General features: G+C 41.1%; 1 protein-coding gene across 1 annotated transcript in view; it reads left to right on the top strand.

Annotated features, from left to right (window-relative positions):
- The first annotated feature begins 7306 nt into the window (after positions 1–7306).
- wnk1b (WNK lysine deficient protein kinase 1b) overlaps positions 7307–19172 on the top strand; it is an 85424-nt gene continuing 73558 nt past the window's right edge. Inside the window, exons 1-2 of the mRNA XM_034863815.1 lie at positions 7307–7898; positions 11307–12955. Coding sequence (XP_034719706.1) covers positions 11981–12955 — 975 coding nt within the window. The 5' untranslated portion in view covers positions 7307–7898; positions 11307–11980. The remainder of the gene's footprint in view (positions 7899–11306; positions 12956–19172) is intronic.

Here is a 19172-nt window from a genome sequence, read left to right as displayed (position 1 = left end):
ATGTTTTCACTCAACCGTCAAGAAATAAAAAGCTTCTTTTTTTTTTACCATGGTAAACTGCTTTTGTTGTACTCAAAATGACTCAAAGTTCAGCATTCAGCACACGCCAGCCTTGAATGTTTTCTTGTGGCTTTAAAATGATTACTTGCCAGGAATACGTCAGTAACTTTTCCCTGGGAAACAGGAAATTAGATTTTTAAGCATAACTGCAGATAATCAAAAAATGGTGTGTACTTTAATTTTTTTTTCTTGTCATTCTCACACACTCATTACATTGTACAGTAATATTACCCACCTGTTGAATGCCTCTTTGCAATCTAATTTTGGAGATGGAGACTCTGGTTAAGCCACTTGGTGACCCACCTTCAAATTCTATCTTCCATTTACAGACTCTGCACTCTAGAGGAAACACCTGCTGCCTGAAAACGTTACCCTATTTTATTACCCTAATAACTACGGTACTTTTTAAAGTCATTCAGCACGGTTTGGACAATGTGGCTTTGTATTAGTGTAACTTATGTAGCCTACAGCGCGCGCGCACACACACACACACACACGCATGCATGCACACACACAGTTATTTTCGATAGAAAAAAAACCATCTTTTTGGTATAAATCCCATAATGATATTTTTACAAAAGTCTAGCTCTAACATGATTTGATAATATTTTTTCAGCATTTCAGCTGTCCTAATTCACCTAACCCTGCCAATAAGGGATTATAAAGAGGTAAAAAACTAAAGAACTGTTCTCTGTGGTTATCTTTTGTCCAAAAGGCAGGCAATTTTAAACTTACATTAAAAGAAGTTAGAAGCATGGCCAAACAAAGCCATTTCTATTGGGACTAGATCAAAGTCTGTAATTATCTTCTTTGGTTTTCTCTTTTCTTTAATTATTCTCCATGTTTAATCACTCTCCTCTCCTCTCCTCCCCTCTCCTCCCCTCTCCTCTCCTCTCCTCTCCTCTCCTCTCCTCTCCTCTGAGGCATTCTCTTCTTGTAGAATTACAGTTCAGAACCAACCACCATGTCACATTTAACTTACTCCTCACGCCGCAGGGGGAGAGAGATCTCATTTACGTTAATTGCCTCCAATTTGGACTGCTACCAGAGGGAGTGAGAACACGTAGATACATTTTGTTTGACCCAAGAAGAATAATGGATTCCTAACAGGTCTGTAGGGAGAAATGTGGAACCACAGAGCAAATGGGAAAAAAAGAAAATTAAAGTTTACAGTAAGGTGAAATCTCTCAAACCTCCCCTCTGGACTCTTTAGTGACACTATCTGGTAAAAGGATGTACTGCTGCGTGATATGGTCCTGATCCCCATACTGTAGGCTACAATGCCACTTTAAGAACATGTGTTTATTTGATAGGTTACAGTCAGTTCCTTCTATTATATTATACACTATGAAGGTACTTGTTGCACTATTGAAGCAGAGACACAAGATTAAAACACAATTCAAATGTTCACGAACAACTGGATGTTCATTTGCATAAACACGCCACCAACCACAAGGGAGAGAGCTGCATGCAGTGGCACAGAGAAGGGAAGTGACAGGTTCTCTGTGGCAACAAGAGATCTTTTAAAATACATCCTCTCACACACAACTGCATACATACAGCACACACGCTGAGTTACTGGCAAGCAATCATAATTCAAGAGATTAGAGTGAAGTTGTCACATGCAGTAGAAAAAAAAAGAAGTCTGAATAATCTTACTGTTCCCCTCCTCGGTAAATTCTGCTAAAGTGCCCTTGACCAAGGCACTCAACCAGCTGCTTCACTTGTTGAATTCAGTTGTATTCTTAAGCTCTCTGGTGTGTGGGAGTCTGTGTGTAGGTAAAATGACATGCAATAGAGAAAATCTAAGTTTTTGAACAACTGCAGAAGAGTTTACAGTAATTCAGTGTTCGCAGTACAGTATTAGGTGGTTTGAATGATTCTCCATCTAACAGGAATTGTTAAATGACCATTTTTTTGGTTGGTTTTATGCTGAATACTGAAAACAGTAACTTCTTGTTCTGCAAAGATAGTCTCTTTTTTATTTTTATTTTTAGATTGATTGGTAAATTAACCACACATTAATTTAATTCATTGTCAGATGTCCGTGAATGCATTTTGTAGCATGAAATCCACGTCACCATGGTAGAAAATGAAATGGTTTTCCTTAGGACAATGTTTTGTCTCTGATGAATTTGCATACATTTACATCAACAATCACACAATTGTGTTTTATGGGGAAAATACCTTTAATCTGGGTGCCATTTTTCCCTTTGTTGCCACTTATTTCTAACACTGGGTGTAACAAATGACAGGTTGAGGTAATGAAGATAGCAAGCAAGAAGAATGTGTGTGTCCTAAGATGAATTAAATGCAGACAGTCGTCTGGGTTTTGATTTTCAGGCAGATAAGTGGTTTTTACATGCTTACCATTTGAAACATTCCTCGGACACAATAAGAGAAAGAAAAGACAGAGAGTGTGAGAGAGAAAAAGTTAGAGAGAGAGGGGGGAGAGCCCAAATTTGACTACCTGAGCTGAGTTTCGATGAGTTCTCCAACCTGTTGTAGCTCGTTAGGAAGGGCAAATTCCCAAAAAGCAGTGCCAAGACAGGTTACACTTTGCCTTTAAAAAGATGAGACAATCTGTCTGTTATCTAACCTGCATAGACACACACACACACACACACACACACAAAGGTTAAAATAGACAGATCTCTGGAAACACACACATTTATCAAAGTTTTTTTTAACATGACAATTTACCCAACCAGAAGTGATTGATGACAGCTGAAGTTCCAGAGAGGAGTTTGCATGGTTGCATGCTTGAAATGGTGGAACAGCACACAAACTCTCACACACACCATGTCGGAAGCCTTTCTTTGCATATTTCCCCTACATATTATTGGTCCTCCTCTGTTGTCTGTGTGCGCGTGTTTGTGTGTGTGAGTGTGTGTGTGTGTGTGTTAAACAACCTCCCTCTGTAAATACAAATGAATAAACATTATTTTGGACCGATCTGGGATAATGTTCCTTCACCAAAAAGGTCGACGTAAAGCAAAATCTGAAACAACAATGTTTTACTTTTATCAGTGAGGCATGAAGTTAATATATTACATCGTACATCACAGAGTTCTCTTGAAGAAGGCAGAACTAATTGGAGTTTACATTACAGTATGTTTGGCAGAAAGAAATTTAAAACTAGCTGAAAAAATGGGATGACGTAACAATGTCTCTTTTGGTTTGTTTCTAAAAGCCTTCACCTGTCAGTGAGTGAAAGCTTATGGTGTCAGAATCTCTCAACTAATGATATCCATCGGCTTGAATCAGTCAAGCTAACGAGCAGTGAAGGCAGTGGAATCAGTTTTTCCTAGATTGGTCATATCCATTATAAGCCAATGACAGCTGATTCCTGAGTCAGCTAAAAACAACCTAGTCACCAACAAAGTTGGATTGACATCAACATGTTCTGCTCAGATGGGCACATGGAAATGTACACAGGGTGCAGAATGTATCATTAAGGAAGTTGTGAACAGTTCAACATTTTAGGGAGCAGGCTCTTTTGCTTTCTTGCCGTAGGCATATTTGCTTTCTTTCTGAAAGTTAGATGAGAAGATCGATCCCAAAAAGACAAAGCTAGAACCAGGAGATGGTCAGTTTAGCTTAGCATAAACACTGGCTAGCCTGGCTCTGTCCATAGAGCACAGACTCTGCATAAATATTGGTTTTTGTGAGGACTAAACAAACAAGCTATCAGGTGTTAATTATTGAGCTTTACATGTGCTGCTAAGTGGATTTTTAGAAGAACTAAAGGGATGCACAATATAGTAGAGCAAGATTAGGGGGACAGAGTGTCTCTTACATGAGCTGTGAGAAATGTGGATTCATTATTGTGCTGCTCCGGTCTCTTGTCACCTTACTGAGGCCTCATGCCTTGCAGTTACTTTGAGAGGTATAACTGCTTTGTGTTGCACTTTCATTCTAGTATCTGTAAATGTGTTGTTGTAGTTTGTAGCATTCCGCCTTCAAGTCCAAACAGACAGAGAAAGGTTAAGGGGAATACTGAATGTTGAAACAAGTGCATGATGCTTTCCAGGAATTTGGTGAAATTGTTGAGCAGTACATTTTATTTAAAACAATGTAATGCGCTTATATCCATGGCCCATGATTTCAATTTAATAGATAGAATAGGAGGTATTTATATGTACATTTACCAAAGTGAAAGAGCAATGAAGACAGAAGAAGGTTATGTATAGTTGTCGTCTTTGGACACATGCCAAAATTTGAATAAAATGTATTTTATGTAAGATATATCCTCCAAAAGGATAAAAGAGAGGTTGTAAAATTAAGCTAACATATAGGTTGATAGTATTTATATATTGTAAATGAATAGTTGGTGGACTATCAGTCAGTAAATTTACCATGTACTATTTACTATACTGTGTACTATGTATGTACATTTCATGCATTCAATAATGTCTTTGTGCACTCTCCAAAAGTACGTTCAGTCCTGACCTGTCATGCTGTTGTGGCAACCTCGTTTAATGTATCACCGCCTTAAGCAAAGTGCAGGATAAACATGTGCAGCGTGTGCGCACACAGACAAAGGAGCACCCCACTACACACACACGCACGCACACACGCACACACACACAGACAAACAACTTATCTGGTCAAGAATCAAGACCCAAATTGATTGAATTGCAAATACTAAACTTCTGGTGGTCATATAAAGTTCCAAAACAACAAGTTCATGACCCAGTATGTGTCCTCGCCTGGCTAACAAACACTGGAGTATCTGAGAGTCACAGGTATGACAACATTAATGGCATCTCTTTATCATTCCAGGAGTATTTGCTGATTGCGTAGCAGCAATATTGAGCAGATTAGCCTTGCCATTAACAGTAGAAGCTTAGATAGCAGCTATAGTTGATAAGATATGACAAAGGCCGTATACATTTGACAGTAAGGTGTTTAGCCCATAGATCAGTGGTGATTATTATGGCGTTTTGCAAAACTGCAGACGTTAGGGCTCAGACTGGTTGCTCTGTAGTTAAATAGTTTTATTTGTTCAAAGTGGCAGTCGGAAAATGTTGGGATGCCACGTTGTGTTCATTGCAAGAGCCTTGGTGTTAAACCCTGTTGTCAAATACAAACAAGAAGGTCCCACAGTGAAAAATGAACAAAAATGGGCATTTAGGAACTGTTCCTCCTTCCTAAGGGAGTAGGTTAATGAGCCATTATTCTGTTTTGATTATTCTTGCCAGAGGCGCTGCAGCTCAATATCTGGGGATGTCGATCTTACAGACAGACAACATGTCAGATTCTCAACTGTGGTGGTATTCTGATGTGCTGACTGTAGTCTATATCCTCCCAGGATTGCTCCATTGCCGCTGGAAAATCCGCCGGATTACACTCATTTAGGCCGGATATCACTCATTTAGGCTGGATATCCGTTGTCTTTGGCTTCCTTTGTGTTGGCATTTAAACTCTGGTCGATTTATGAGGACTCTGGTTAACCTTTTTTCAGATCTCTGCAGGGCAAATCCAGACAGCTCGCTAGGCTATCTGTTCAATCTGAGTTTGCAAGACTAAAACAACTTTTAAACATACACGTTCCACCAAAACACATTCCTCTCATCCCTGAATCCCTATGTGGAGTAGCCAGACTCTCCTCCAGCACACTTTGGAGGAGGGTCTGGCAAAGCAAGACTACACTGACTGTAACCTTTAGACCAAAACCACAAAAGAAAATCAGCACATCATGATCTCATTATATATTTCTTCCCTACCTTTAGAAAAACTGGAGTTATATTAATGTTGTATTACACTGAACAACATTTTGGGAGCCAAGTTGTCTGACACTAAAAGTGATGATGAAGGCTTCAGAGAGCAAGTGAAGGCCACACACGCGCGCGCACACACACACACACACACACACACACACACACACACACACACACACACACACACACACACACACACACACACACACTGAGAGAGGGAAAGACTCACATATTATTCAGAAATTTTGACTATGGATGCGTCAAACACATAGGTCAAACCATGGCCGAGACATAAAATAAAATCATAAATGTGTTGGTTGTTGGTTCACACTGCAGCTGTTGACTGGCTCAGGATACTGGATACTATGGAGTTTGCCTCTGGTTGCAAGATTGTGTCAAGATTGCAAGAATAAACAACAGTGCTTCCGGTTTGACTTGTCAACATAGAATTTTCTTTCTAAAAATAAGAACACATGAACCACTGATTAGTTTAAACAAATGAGAACCCCCTGGGTTAAAATCATAAACCGACCACATTGATCAATATTTGAAAGTTTTCAAATGTAGTTGAACTGTATAACTGTATAATTGGTGTAGCAAACCACAAAATGTGATAGGTGTTTCCTGTACTTCCCTAGCTTGGTTTGTTAGACACAGCAAGGGCACAACTGGATCTATGTCAGATCAAACCGATGCAGACTGCTGTCTCTGCTGTCCTCTACAAAATAATAGCAGAGGACAAATAGGAGGTGTGGAACAGGGAAATAGCTTGAGAGCTGCAGGATGTACTCCCAAACACTCACAGCCCCAAAAAATGGGATTGTGTTTTTAACAATAGCACTGTTCACTAGATTAAACGTGATTTGGTGGGTTTATTTGACTTCTTTTTTTCGGTCGTTCCCAGTGGTGGACTCACTCAGAGTAGCCTACTGTACTCAAGTACAATTGTGAGGTAGGCCTACTTGTACTTTACTTCAGTTTTTAAATTTTGTTTGACTCTACCTCGAGTCAGAGGGAAATGTGGTACTGTTTACACAACTACATTAATCTAATCCCTTTAGTTACTAGTTAAACTATATTTGAAAAATTATGAGGATATCTTCTTAGGGATAAAGCTAAGACCTTATCCCTTGGTGAAATTCGCAAGCTACCTAGCAGTTGGCCTATAGGCTAGTAAAAAATAACTTCCCCAACCTTTACCAGCTGCAACATTAAAGTAATGTAGCCTACTAATTCATCAATAAACATAATATAATGGTATGATACAGCCTGCATTAATCTGAAATGGGGCATTCTGAACAAGTGGTCTACTTTGAGTAATTTTGATGCGCATACTTTGTAGTTTTAATCAAGAAGGCCTATTTTTGATTGCTCTTACTTATATCTGAGAGTTTCTTCCACAACACACACACAGAGCTCATACGCGTGCGATTTGGATGATAAATCGTAATTTTGTTTTACTTTGGTAGAACACCTCTTTTCCTGTGTCATCCGGGTTACCGTGGTAGCTTGACGCGGCACGTCTCTGTGAAAGCCCTGCCGTCGCCTTGCCGAGTCATCGCCAGTGAAGAGCAGAGAGCAGACAGAGCCGCCGTCCCATGGCTTGAAAACAGGGAATAACTGTGAATCACAGTCGATTTATTGCGCCACACAAGCCAAGAGGAGCTTAACGGCGGTTATGGGAGCAGACTTAATGTTGTTACGGATGAGGATACAGCATCTTTGAGTGAGACCGTTGCCTTATGACCCGGACACAGACAACATAGACACAGACAGAAATAAGTACCAGAGCCGCCGCGACACCAGCGAGCGAACTTGGCTGCTCTACCCGGTGGGAGGTGTTGGTCCGTCGGCTGCGGCTTGCTGCACGTATCGTACTTCTCAGCGCCACGCTGTTCTGACCCTTTTAGAAGGATAAGGTTGTAGCCAGGTCATGTTTTTGTAAATAGCTTCTTATTCGGGGTTTTCGGCAACCAACTGTGGCTTTAATGTGACGCACTATACTGACATTTGTGCTGGAGCGGACCCCCTACTGCAGAGGAGTTACAGGCTTTTAAATCAACTTTGTACCTTCGTATTTCTACGGTGCCGAAACAGCCCATACCAATGTAACAGGTAACAGTACATGTTTTGTTTTATTACCATGCTTTATATAAACCGTTACTGGTTGTTTCTTTGGTCTTGTTTTTTACCTGTAGCTTCATAGCCTCGTTGTTTTTAAGTTCCTCAACAGGCAGCAGTGAACCCCTCACTGCACAGCTCCGTTTTCTAACAAAGCTGACGTTTAGGACGTTAACCATCATCAGTCATTCCAGCCCGTTTAGTAACTTACTCACATTAGTTTTTTAGCCATTTAAGATTCAGATATTTTCACAACTCGCACAACTTACAAATACATGTCCATAAGCCGTTAGCCTATATTAATAAGCTAGCCTACCTAACGACGCTTGCCTTTTCCCAGGACTTTTTGCTCCTGTGCTCATTTTAACAGGACGAACAGCTTCTATTCATTAGGTTTTAATGAGCCGTACTTAATGGAATCAGTTTACCTGTTGGCATGAACTGGTGATGTGTTGATGGTTCTGATAACAAAGCCTTTATATTTTAATGATACGTTTGTTTTTTAATAGACATCGACTTCTATCTGAAAAGTAAGTTAGACCATTAATTCAAATTTTGCCATGTTTAAATGTTTATACAGTATCATTTATTAGGCTGGGGATCTGTTAACAGAGGAATTGACACCCGTAAAATACAATTTTAGCTAAAACTTTTTTTCTGTTGCATACGCTGTATATATTTGCGTATTGTATAAGTGCTTTAAATCAATATTTATGGGTTTGTCGCAATACATTTGCACTTGTGTGCTATAGTAGTAGCAAGACTAATTCATGAAAGGACAACTGATTGGTAAAGCAGCACACCTGTGACAATTACTGTACATACTTTCAAATTTACGTTAATTTAAATGATTAAGTTGCACACTTTACCTTTCAATTTTCATAGGCTGGTTGAAATTAAAGTGTAATTTACTAGTTATGTTCTGTTTCCAGTTGTCTTTATGTTAAAGTTTTATAACACTCGCTACCTGATGTGAAATCACTGAAGTCACAGAATATTTGACTTCTCTTAATCCCTACAGCCAGGTGCCATTGAATGTAAATTAGGCATTATAGCAGAAAAAATTATAAACCTGTTAATAAAATCATTAGATAAATAATGAAACCGCATGGACATCTTGTTTACTTAGTAAAAGGTAGAACCAAGCAGTCAGGTTCTACCTGGTGGCCTTAAGGCACATACCTAACTGTAATCAGTGCTCATCCTTTACCCACTTCCCTTATTTGAGACAACATGTAGTAGCCTGTGGGACCAAATTAGTCTCTGGTTTGTGCTTTGGTCACTACTACTAGGAAACCACCAGTACAAATCTAACCCAGTAAAATGTAAAAGTATTCTCTGAACAGTAGTGTGTCATGTTCTTTTTGACCCATTTATTTGAGATCATTTTGACTTTCTAGCATAGAAATTTCTTTGCATCCTATGTTTTGCTATAAAGTATTTAGGGCTGCATGATTGTGGCCGAAATGATAATCACGATTATTTTTATCAATATTGACATCACGATTAATTATGACAATTATTTGTTAATTTGAACCAAAACTAGTTTTATTGCCACATAGGTTATTTATAACAGCTTTCACATCCATATTGTGCTATATATTTCTCTTATGTCAAAGCTGTATGTCATACATACATACAGCTCCAACACATAATTAGCTATCTGAAATAAATAACAGGATATATTTCAAAAAATGTATCCTTCACTTGTTTTCAACAATAACTGATTAAAAGAGCTAGGTAGAGAGAGGGGGAGTGCGATGGACATACTCCCAGCGTGACGGCTGACTCATTATGAATGGGTCCAACACAGGTCGAATGGCGGATCAGCAGAGTTACACACTTTGTGTGTTTTAAATGTCTGTATCGTCACTGCGCTGCATTTTTATGAACTATGATATTCTGGCCATGGGTCACAGCTCTAGCCGAGGTCCAGCAAGCTCAGTCTCACACGCTGTTATTCTACGAACTGAAAGTTAGTTGCATTCAATAACTTCCTCTGTGTTTTTTTCCGTGGCTGCTGCAATTGCAAAGTTACCAGCGGAAACACTGGTACAAATACAGGTTTGCCTCTCATGCTTTACTAAATACAGCTGTGTTAGTAATAATTAAAACTGTGGACAAATGTCAGAAGTGTGGACCAGCGGCCGCTGTGTCTCTCCATGTTGCTGGGAGCCGTGTGTGAGTGAACGGGGGCGGGGCTGCGTGGAGAGTAAGAGGAGATATCCAAACACAGGCGTGGTTTTACTGAAGAAATGGGCCGTGTCACGCAAAATTAAACCATATCGAAATAAACAACATGTGTTTGTGAAGAGGCAGCGGATGCGAGGACATTAGGTGCACTGGTGCAACCTAGGAACAGTGTTGCTCGCACCCTAGAGCCCTTTGAGCTAACAGACTCTAACTAGCACCACTGCTGTTGTCTGAAAAACCCAGACTGGACACAGTGTTGCGTTTACTGGTAAACTGGTAAACCTTGTGACTGACGTAAAACCGGCTGCTATTTGTTGTGGAATTTTCCTCACCTCTGTGACTGTCTACATCTAGAAATTAAACTGCGCGGTGCGTGGAACAACTCTGGCTGGCACTTGATCAAACAGTGGTTGACCGAGCGGTAGTTTGGCTTTGAAACAAAACGGAGCGTTCTGAAATACGGAATGAACGGAAGGATGCATTTCAAATATTGCTTGATCACGCAAACTTGATCGTGGGAAACCAAAATTGTGATTGTGCAGTTTATATTCCACACTCTTCTGCATCACTCCACTGCATTAACTACACAGGGGCAAAAGGTTGAGGTTGGATGCAGATCTGGTTCTTGCTAACAACCTTGAGTTGGAGATTAAAGATTTTGCTCAACTCAAAGTCAAACCATCACTGATAAATCCCAAACCAAGAGGTTTTGTCAGCCCAAAGTCTGGCTGAATCCTTTTACAGCCAAATATGGAATAATGAATTGCTTAATTTTGTGTTTTAATTAATCTGAATAGTCACTTTTTGGTGCACAAACTTGTACTAAGCTAGCTTCACTATTTTACCAACCAAATTGTTTAGGAATAGAACATCCAAATGAGGAATTGATTTCTGCTTAGTGGTTGGAGGAGCTGACAGATTTGTCAACCAAAAATGTGGCAGCATTTGTTTGATTTTCATTTCCCACCCTGCCTCTGTCACCCAAACCGCTGATCACCAGCCAAATGGTTGTAAAATATTACAGTATCTGGCAGCTGATATACCAGCCACTTTGGCAGGGAAAGTATCAGTTGGAGTCCCCTTGAAGTCGGCTGGGTCACTTAAGTAGGTCAAATCCAAGCAGATGCTGAATTTTGTGATTGGTCAGATGTATAAAGAAAATTATAGTTTCATCTTACAACTCTCTTCCTTCTTTCATTTTATTTCTAGTAACAAGGGGCGAAGCAGATCAAGCTGGGCCTGGCTAGGCCTAGTCTTCTGTCTGGCCTTACCAGACGGGCCAGCCACCTCTCCAGGGAGTCCTAATTCAACGACGAGCAGTGGGGGCCTCCGCCGGTTCTTACAGAAACTTCACCAGACTACTACATCAAACTGTAACGGATTGGATTCCAATCATACCTTGTTTTATCAGCCTTTGGTAGGCTGTGCTGGACTGTTATATCTCAAATCCTTCCATGTCGTGGATGTCACTCTCTGGATGTTGGCAGCAGGATGGATTCGAGTGTTAATTTGACGGTTGTCACATCATTGCAATTCTTGCACTCCCCCTCCCTTGACTGGCTTTCGTCCCTTACTTCCCGAATCCTAAAGCGAAAGCCCCTGCCGCTCTCTTGGGGCTTCCCTGAGCCCTGTATAGAAGAGACTTGTAGGAACTGTAGATTGGTTTGTTGAAAGAGTTGACATTGCAAAGAAAACCTAGAATCATCCAGCCATTTTCTTTTTTCCAAAGTTTCATTGGAGGTTGGACAGCTTTTCTTTTGAAAAATAAGATTGCTAATACAGATTTGTGACTGCATACATACAGCATAAACATAGATTAATCTGATTAAGTCCTAATTTATATGCACAGAATTCCTTTTTTGTGGTCTGAGTCTTAGGGAGAAATGTCTGAAAGCAGCAGCAACGCGGCAGAATTGATTGCCCCTGCCCCTCCTCCTCCCCCCTCTGCCTCTCCTTGTCCATCACCCCAAACCCCCCAAAAGAATGTGAATGGCTCTGCCAGTTCAGACACGCTTGTGGTAGAGAAGCTTAGCAGCCAGCCTGAGGTCCAACGTCGGCGCCACACAATGGATCGAGACTCTAAAATAGCCGAGCACCGCTTCTTCCGCCGTAGTGTCATTTGTGACTCCAACGCCACAGCTTTGGACCTGCCCAGCAAAGCAGCTGTGATACTCACCTCACCTCCAGACTGTGAAGGGCCTCCCACCTTCTTCTTTCAAGTTCCCTCAGGTCCTGGACCTGGGGTGCGAGATGCTGAAGGCAGAGAGGTCTCAAGAGGTCCTTACCTGCAAACCTCAGCCCTCCAGCCTGGTCTTAGCCTTGGTAGGTCAGTTGCAGAAGGGCACATAGAAAATGCTGAGGAAGATTTAGGTGAGAGCAGTATCACGATTGTTGTTCCCACAAGTAGTATTGTTGAAGAACATAGCGCAGATGGGGCAGTAAAAGAGCCCAGCCTGACAGTATTGGATGTTACCGACAAAACATTACGCAAACTGCCTGACGTCAGATTGCGTCCCAGAGGGTCAGAGGCCACACAACAGGTGACAAAAGACGGAAAAGTGATAGAACATGTGGACGGGGTTAGCATTAGTAGTCCGATCGAGGAGAAAGAGAAGGAGAAGGAGGAGGAGAAGGAGACTGAGGAGGAGAAGGACCTAGCAAAAGCTCGGGCAGAGCAGAGGGAGGCCGAGAAACGAGTGCAAGAGGATATAGAGGAGGTGGAAACAAAAGCTGTAGGGACTTCCCCAGATGGGCGCTTCTTGAAATTTGACATCGAGATTGGAAGAGGGTCCTTTAAGACTGTGTACAAGGGACTGGATACAGAGACTACTGTGGAGGTTGCATGGTGTGAGCTCCAGGTAAGTCCTGACTCATAAATCTGTCACCTCTTGAGTGTCTATGCTCTGTCTCCTTTTGTTTATCTGCATAATACTTTCATTGAATGTCATTGTGTGGTTGTGGTCGTCCCTGGGGTGTCTCAATTCCATCCAGGTGCTGAAATTAACCTCTTTTTTTTACCTTGAGATTTTCTGCTCACCGGGATGCTTTCCCCTACGAAATATTCACAAAATGAGATCACTCTCTGATTGAAATTGAGATACTGGTGCTAACCTTTTTTTTTTTTTATGTGTATGAACGGATGCTGTGGTGCATCCGATTACTACAACCACAAGATGCATACATGTGCAATGGATGATGGAGAGGATGTTGAACAATCAAGTCCTGAGTGTGAACGGGAAGGAAGTGGGTTTCATTTCCCGATTGCTGCGGCAGCTTGTATCTGTAGGATGAATTTGTAGGACAGCATTATCCTAAAGGTTAGAGAAGTTAGATTATGACTAGAGACTTTCTTGTCAAAATCCCCAGACTGTCTGGCAAATTCACGGTAGTGAAAGTAAATAAGTAACACTGTTTCATCTCTCACTTACATGTCCCAGTTATGGTGCCCTTGAGCATGACAGATTACCTTCTAGCTGATTCAGTATAGATGCTATGAGGCTATAACTGGACTGGTTGCTCTGGGCAGCTCTGTCAGCTCTCAGTATGTAAATACATAAAGGTTAACAAAAAAAGACTGCATCTTGCACAGTGTGAAACATGAGACAGGATGGCACACAGTTCACCACAGGATGTTGTTGCTACATTATGGTGCACTGATGCAACTTCTGCAGTGAGTGTTTGTCAGAAAGAGAGAGAGAGGTATAGAAAGTGTGAACAAGAGACACGTAGAGTAGTTGCATGTCTGTATGTGTGTTGGCAGGAAAGCTGAGGCAGAATAAATGTGGAAAAAATAGTGTCTTTGCAGCTCGTCTTAGAGTATTCAGTTGTTGCAGATGTGGAATAACAATCTCAGCTGGTCATGTCTGTCTGTCTGTTTTTCTTTTAGTTTTTCCGCAGAATGACTGTAAAATATTAGGGAGCGAGGATAACGTAAGTAGCCTTATGCATGGGTAGTCTGCTCCATCTTTTCAACATACTATAGTTAAATTAATTAGAACCAGAAAAGTCAAACGAGGTAAGACTGTGTAATTAAACCTGTTCTGGGCAAAATCTGCACTCGTTCATATTTGCGATTATTTCCTGTGGGACTGGGCAGTTGCGATCCTGTCATCTCCATCCCAAGATGTTCCTTGAGTCCTCCTCAATCCCAGGAGCTAAAATCAGCTTTGCTTGATGCACTGCGTCAAGGCCACGCCAGTTTGTCAAAAAACAAACGTCTACCCTCTCCCTCTGTCACAAATGCCTCCTTCTTTCTCTCTTTCTGTTTCTTGCTTGTCAAAAAGAGGAAACCTATGGCCATGTCAGACCGCAAGCCTTAATGCTCAGTTCCAATTTTTATCAGATCCGATTAAAAAAAAAAAACTTTTTTTATATTGACTGTTCACATCATCAGACTCAAGTACTGGGCACGGCCTGAAAGTGAACCACATGCGCAAACAAGTAATACAATGTCATGTGTCCCTTGCAACACCCTGTTTAAATGCTTATCAAAATAAACCCATGGACGTATTAAGAGAACCAAGGAGAGTAGTTATTATGTCGTGCTACTAGCTAACGCTGGCCAATAGACGGAAGTTTGGGAACAGGACATTAAAAACCTTACATCCACGTTACAGGCTTTACCTCATAGGGCTTTTGGATGTATTTCAAGATAACACAAATGATCCGTTACAGCCATATATCCATTATTACAGCTACAGGAACTCAGGAGAACTGTCATATGAGCTTGCAGTGAAAGGCGGCTCAGCCGGGCGCAGTCCCACGGGTCTGCTCTCGTTTCTTAAAGGTGCCCTGCCACACTTATTTCATTACTTTGTGGTAATGTCTGTTCTACCAGTTCTCCCATGGACTCTGTAACATTTTTTGTGGAAAAAATGCCTTGGTTACCTTTTTTCAAGCCATTCTAGCGTGGTATAGAAAGCCTGCAGGAAGACTAGGCTTGATTTGTGCTAACAGTTAGCCAGTGAGAGCCCTGCTATCAGCATCCTTTACTCACCTCAACTGGAAGAGCTTATGAATAGTAATGAGTTCAGGCAACATCACATCCAACTGTCCAGCTTTTTGTAATTGGCCTGATTTCTCTGCCATATTTCTCCTCAGTGGCTAGAGGTGACAGATGTGGTAGCAGTTTCACATTCCCATCATAACACATATGGACCTGTGATGCAAGAAAAAAACGGTTTCGTGTGGGAGGACAACTTTAATTGCGTTCATTATAGCTAATTAAATAACTCTGGATTTGGCTATTATTGCATGTTACAACTTTTAAAACATAACGATTTAAATGAGGACTATAAGTAAGTTGGTGATGTGCCTCAAAAACATTTATTTGCTGATACAAAGACATATCTTTTGCCATTTAAAGTCTATGGGAAAAAATTTCCACCATCGGCCGCTATGCTCATGTTTGCATCAAAGCCTGCCGCTGTTCCTGGGGACGTGTTCTCAACGCAGAATTGTGACAATGGTCACTCTAGAGTGACGTCAAAGTTGCATGAATTCCGATCTTGCTAGCCAGACTCAGGTTGCATATTTGAAATATCCAACCTCAAATGGATTTGGACTACATATGACAGTGGCCCAAATCAGAACAGGAAAAGATCAGGTGCCTTGTGACTTGGACTGTTAACACTGTCACAGAAAAAATCTGATATGAGCAAAAACAAATCGGATTTGGGTCACTTATGCCTGCAGCCTGAATGTAGCCAAAGGGGTCTTCATCAGGTCAGGTTGATTTGGTGATTTAAATAAAGTTGTAATTTTATTAAATAATCAGAATATAAACTGGCTGATACATCAGTTGCTTTAATACAAGGATGTTGTGTAATATGTCCTGCCTTACTGGAATGAAACTTCCATTAAACATTGTATAGTGAATGCGTTATATAAGGGTATCAAAGGTCAATGATGACTATAAATCCTATCTATGCAGAGACAAGTACGTTTCTGCAGAGTTTGGCTGTAATCGTGTGTGTCTGTTTGTCTGTCTGTCAAAGATGACTGAGCAACTGCTGACGTGTGGCAGAATGGTGGGAGTAAAGTTACACGCACGCACGCGCACACTGACATACAACATAACAACCAATCACATTCACTCACTGGGTGGGCATGGGAACTAGAGACTTGTGGGAGTTGGGATCATCTGGAACTTGTCGGTTTTCTGCAAACGTGTGCGTGAGTGTGTGCGTGTGGTATGAGTGTCTTTCCATCCCTTTGACTCACTTTAATATCATACGTTTAATTTATAGTGTCTCTGTGTGTGTATTTTAGAGAGAGATTTGGGGGAGTTGTATCTTTTCATTCTTTGGCATCCAATCCAAAGCAGGTTAACTTCCATAGATGGATGGACACAGAGGAAGAAGATGTAGCAGATAGTTTGCTTAAACTTGAGTAAAGAAATAGATTGATGAATAGATAGAGGGAGTGGAGCGATGGCGGAAGGTCACTAAGCAGCTTATCTTAAGGTGCCTTGTGAAACTGGATGGGAAAGAAGAGGCTGATGTAGGAATGAGAGAAAATGGAGGAGGAGAAATGTTTGGGTTCAGTTAAATCTTTATTTAATAACCTTAAACAGTTTGTTAAAGTGTTAATTTCTATTTTCTATTTAAAATTAGTTGAAAAAAGTGAAGGAGGGAGAGAGGAGGGGTAAAGGTCAAAGTTCACCCCTCTTGTGTCAGAGGCGATCAGTAGGAGCCTGTTCAACTACATTTGGTAGAGGGGGTAGAGTGAGACCCTAGACTGTTAATATTAAGTCTATGAGTGAGACAGAGACGTAAAGACCAAGAGGGGGATATGGAAATGTTGATTTTTGAGAACTTTTGGAGGACAGGTGATCATAGAAGATCAGGAGGTTGAAGCCAGTGCAAACGATCAGGAGTAGGAACTCAATGGAGAGGGAGATCAGTGAGAGAATAGAGAAATGGGAAACATGGGCAGGAGGGAGGGAGGGAGGAAAAAGTGGGAGAGAAAAGACAAAGGAAATGAAAGGGAGGAGGAGTGGGAGGGAGAGGAGCAGAGAAATTTGAGGACTAAAAGAAGAAGGACCCCCGGGGGGTGAGTGTGTGTGTGTTTGTGTGTGTGTGTGTGTGACCTCAGGCTCTTAGCTCCACTGGCACTCTAAGACCTTGAAATTTCTCTCTCAACAGCAACACAAGGCGGATTAGCGACCTCTTCACACACACACACACACAAGCACCCACATACACACTTTTGGGGCTTCAAAGCTCTCCTCCAATAACAATCATTCAATCGGTGCCTTAGGAGGGAAACTGGGCTCAGAGCGCTCTGTTGGCATATGCAAATATTGTGCTGATGCAGAATGTTTGTGTTTTGTCATTAAAATCATGAGTACATTTTATTTTTTTTTAATTACAATTTTATACTTTTTCCCAACTACTATCATTCAATATTACAACAGTACATTTCAATGTTACATTGCAAAGTCATATCACTGTAGTCTCCTGACATAGAAAAAATGAAACGCATCCAACAAGGCTATTAAATATGGCTCACAATGTCCAATTTTAGCATTGTGGCAATTTGTTTACATTGATGATCCATTTTAAGCTGTAACTGGCCTGAAATCTGTCCATGTGTTGGTAAAGGGCCACAAGGAGGCACGAAGTAGGGAGAGCACGAGGAAGGAAGAGGATTTTGAACGGTTTGTCAAGAGGGTTTTTCTGACATTTAAAAAGAGTTTCACTAAACAATGGAATCTCTGTTGCACTTTATCTCAAATTACAAGCGCATATTATGGGCCTTCACTTTAACAAACGCGTATCTTTGTACCTTTTTATCATAGGTTAAACAATTGCTTTTCTAAAACAATAATTTACATATTATAGGCATAAACCACCCTAGTTTCCAATTTCAACTGACACACTTGGAATTGGTTAAGTTTTGCATCTAGATATGTTGAGTTGGAGATTATTATATTCAAGGACACGTGTATAAAATAGGGTAAAAGCAGCACTTTGTGTTGTACTAAAAGATAAATGTCCCCAGACTACTCCAGGGCAGCAGAGCTGAGGTGAAACGGCTAGATTTTCCAGAGGTTCAGATTTCCCTGACAAAACAGCACACTGCAGCTGTGTCAAGCCTTCAGCAGAGGCTGCTTCTCACTGCTGATTAATTCTGAAGTAGCAGTAGCATTAGCCACCCCCCGCCCCAAAAAAACACACACACACTGACATAAGGATTGAGAACTGTGTTTAAACATTTTTGTGCAGTTTAAACATTCTCTTGTTAATGATTTAAATGCCGGCTACAAATAACTTACTTCCTTTTTCTTAGTAGCCATTAAGCTAATTCCTGTGCGCATGTAAACGTAAGTCTTTATATGAGGATATGTGTTTAGTGAAATGGGGGTGTGGCTGTGTGTGTGTGCACACACTGCAGCTAGCTTTAGGGATTGTTAACTTATTCATTTGCTGAGCCTCGCTGCAGATGAGCTAAACTGTTTAAAAATAGAAAATGTAATGTGAAAATGTTTTTTTAGCTTTAACACTCAGGATATTTCCTGTGAGTAGTTTAAAAACTACTTAAAAACATAATTTAGAGCTGGAGTGACCACTTTTTTTTTCTTCTGTAGTCAGGATTGAAAATCAAAATTCAGATTGTCTATCAGTTAGTATGAAGTCCTCACACTGTATGCATAAACGCACACGGCAAGATTGGATCTATGAGCGATAAAAGAAAAGGGTCTCTTTTTTTATTTTTTTTATTGCTTATTCTCTCACTATAGAACTCAGTCTTGCTTTGCCTCTGCCCCGCCACAGTTTGAACTGACTGTGTCTCTGTCATGTGTCAGTAACCAACTGTAAGCAACAGAGGAAGGGAGACTGAGAAGCTGACATTTCCTTTTATGCAAACGGTCCCCATGCTTCCTTCCGTGCGTGCGTGCGTGCGTGCGTGCGTGCGTGCGTGCGTGCGTGCGTGTGTGTGTGTGTGCGTGTGTGTGTGTGTGTGTGCGCGCGCGCGTGCGTGCGCGCGGCCGTCGGTTCAATCCTCAGACTGACAGGAAAAATCTGGGCGGCGAAAGTGAAAGAGCAGCTCTTGCCCCTCCCTCATTACCAC

The sequence above is a fragment of the Etheostoma cragini genome, chromosome 23 (genome assembly GCF_013103735.1).
Source record: "Etheostoma cragini isolate CJK2018 chromosome 23, CSU_Ecrag_1.0, whole genome shotgun sequence".
NCBI classification, from domain to species: Eukaryota; Metazoa; Chordata; class Actinopteri; order Perciformes; family Percidae; genus Etheostoma; species Etheostoma cragini.
The sequence above is the reverse complement of the archived record's forward strand: the minus strand, read 5'-3'. Positions and strand labels throughout refer to the sequence as shown.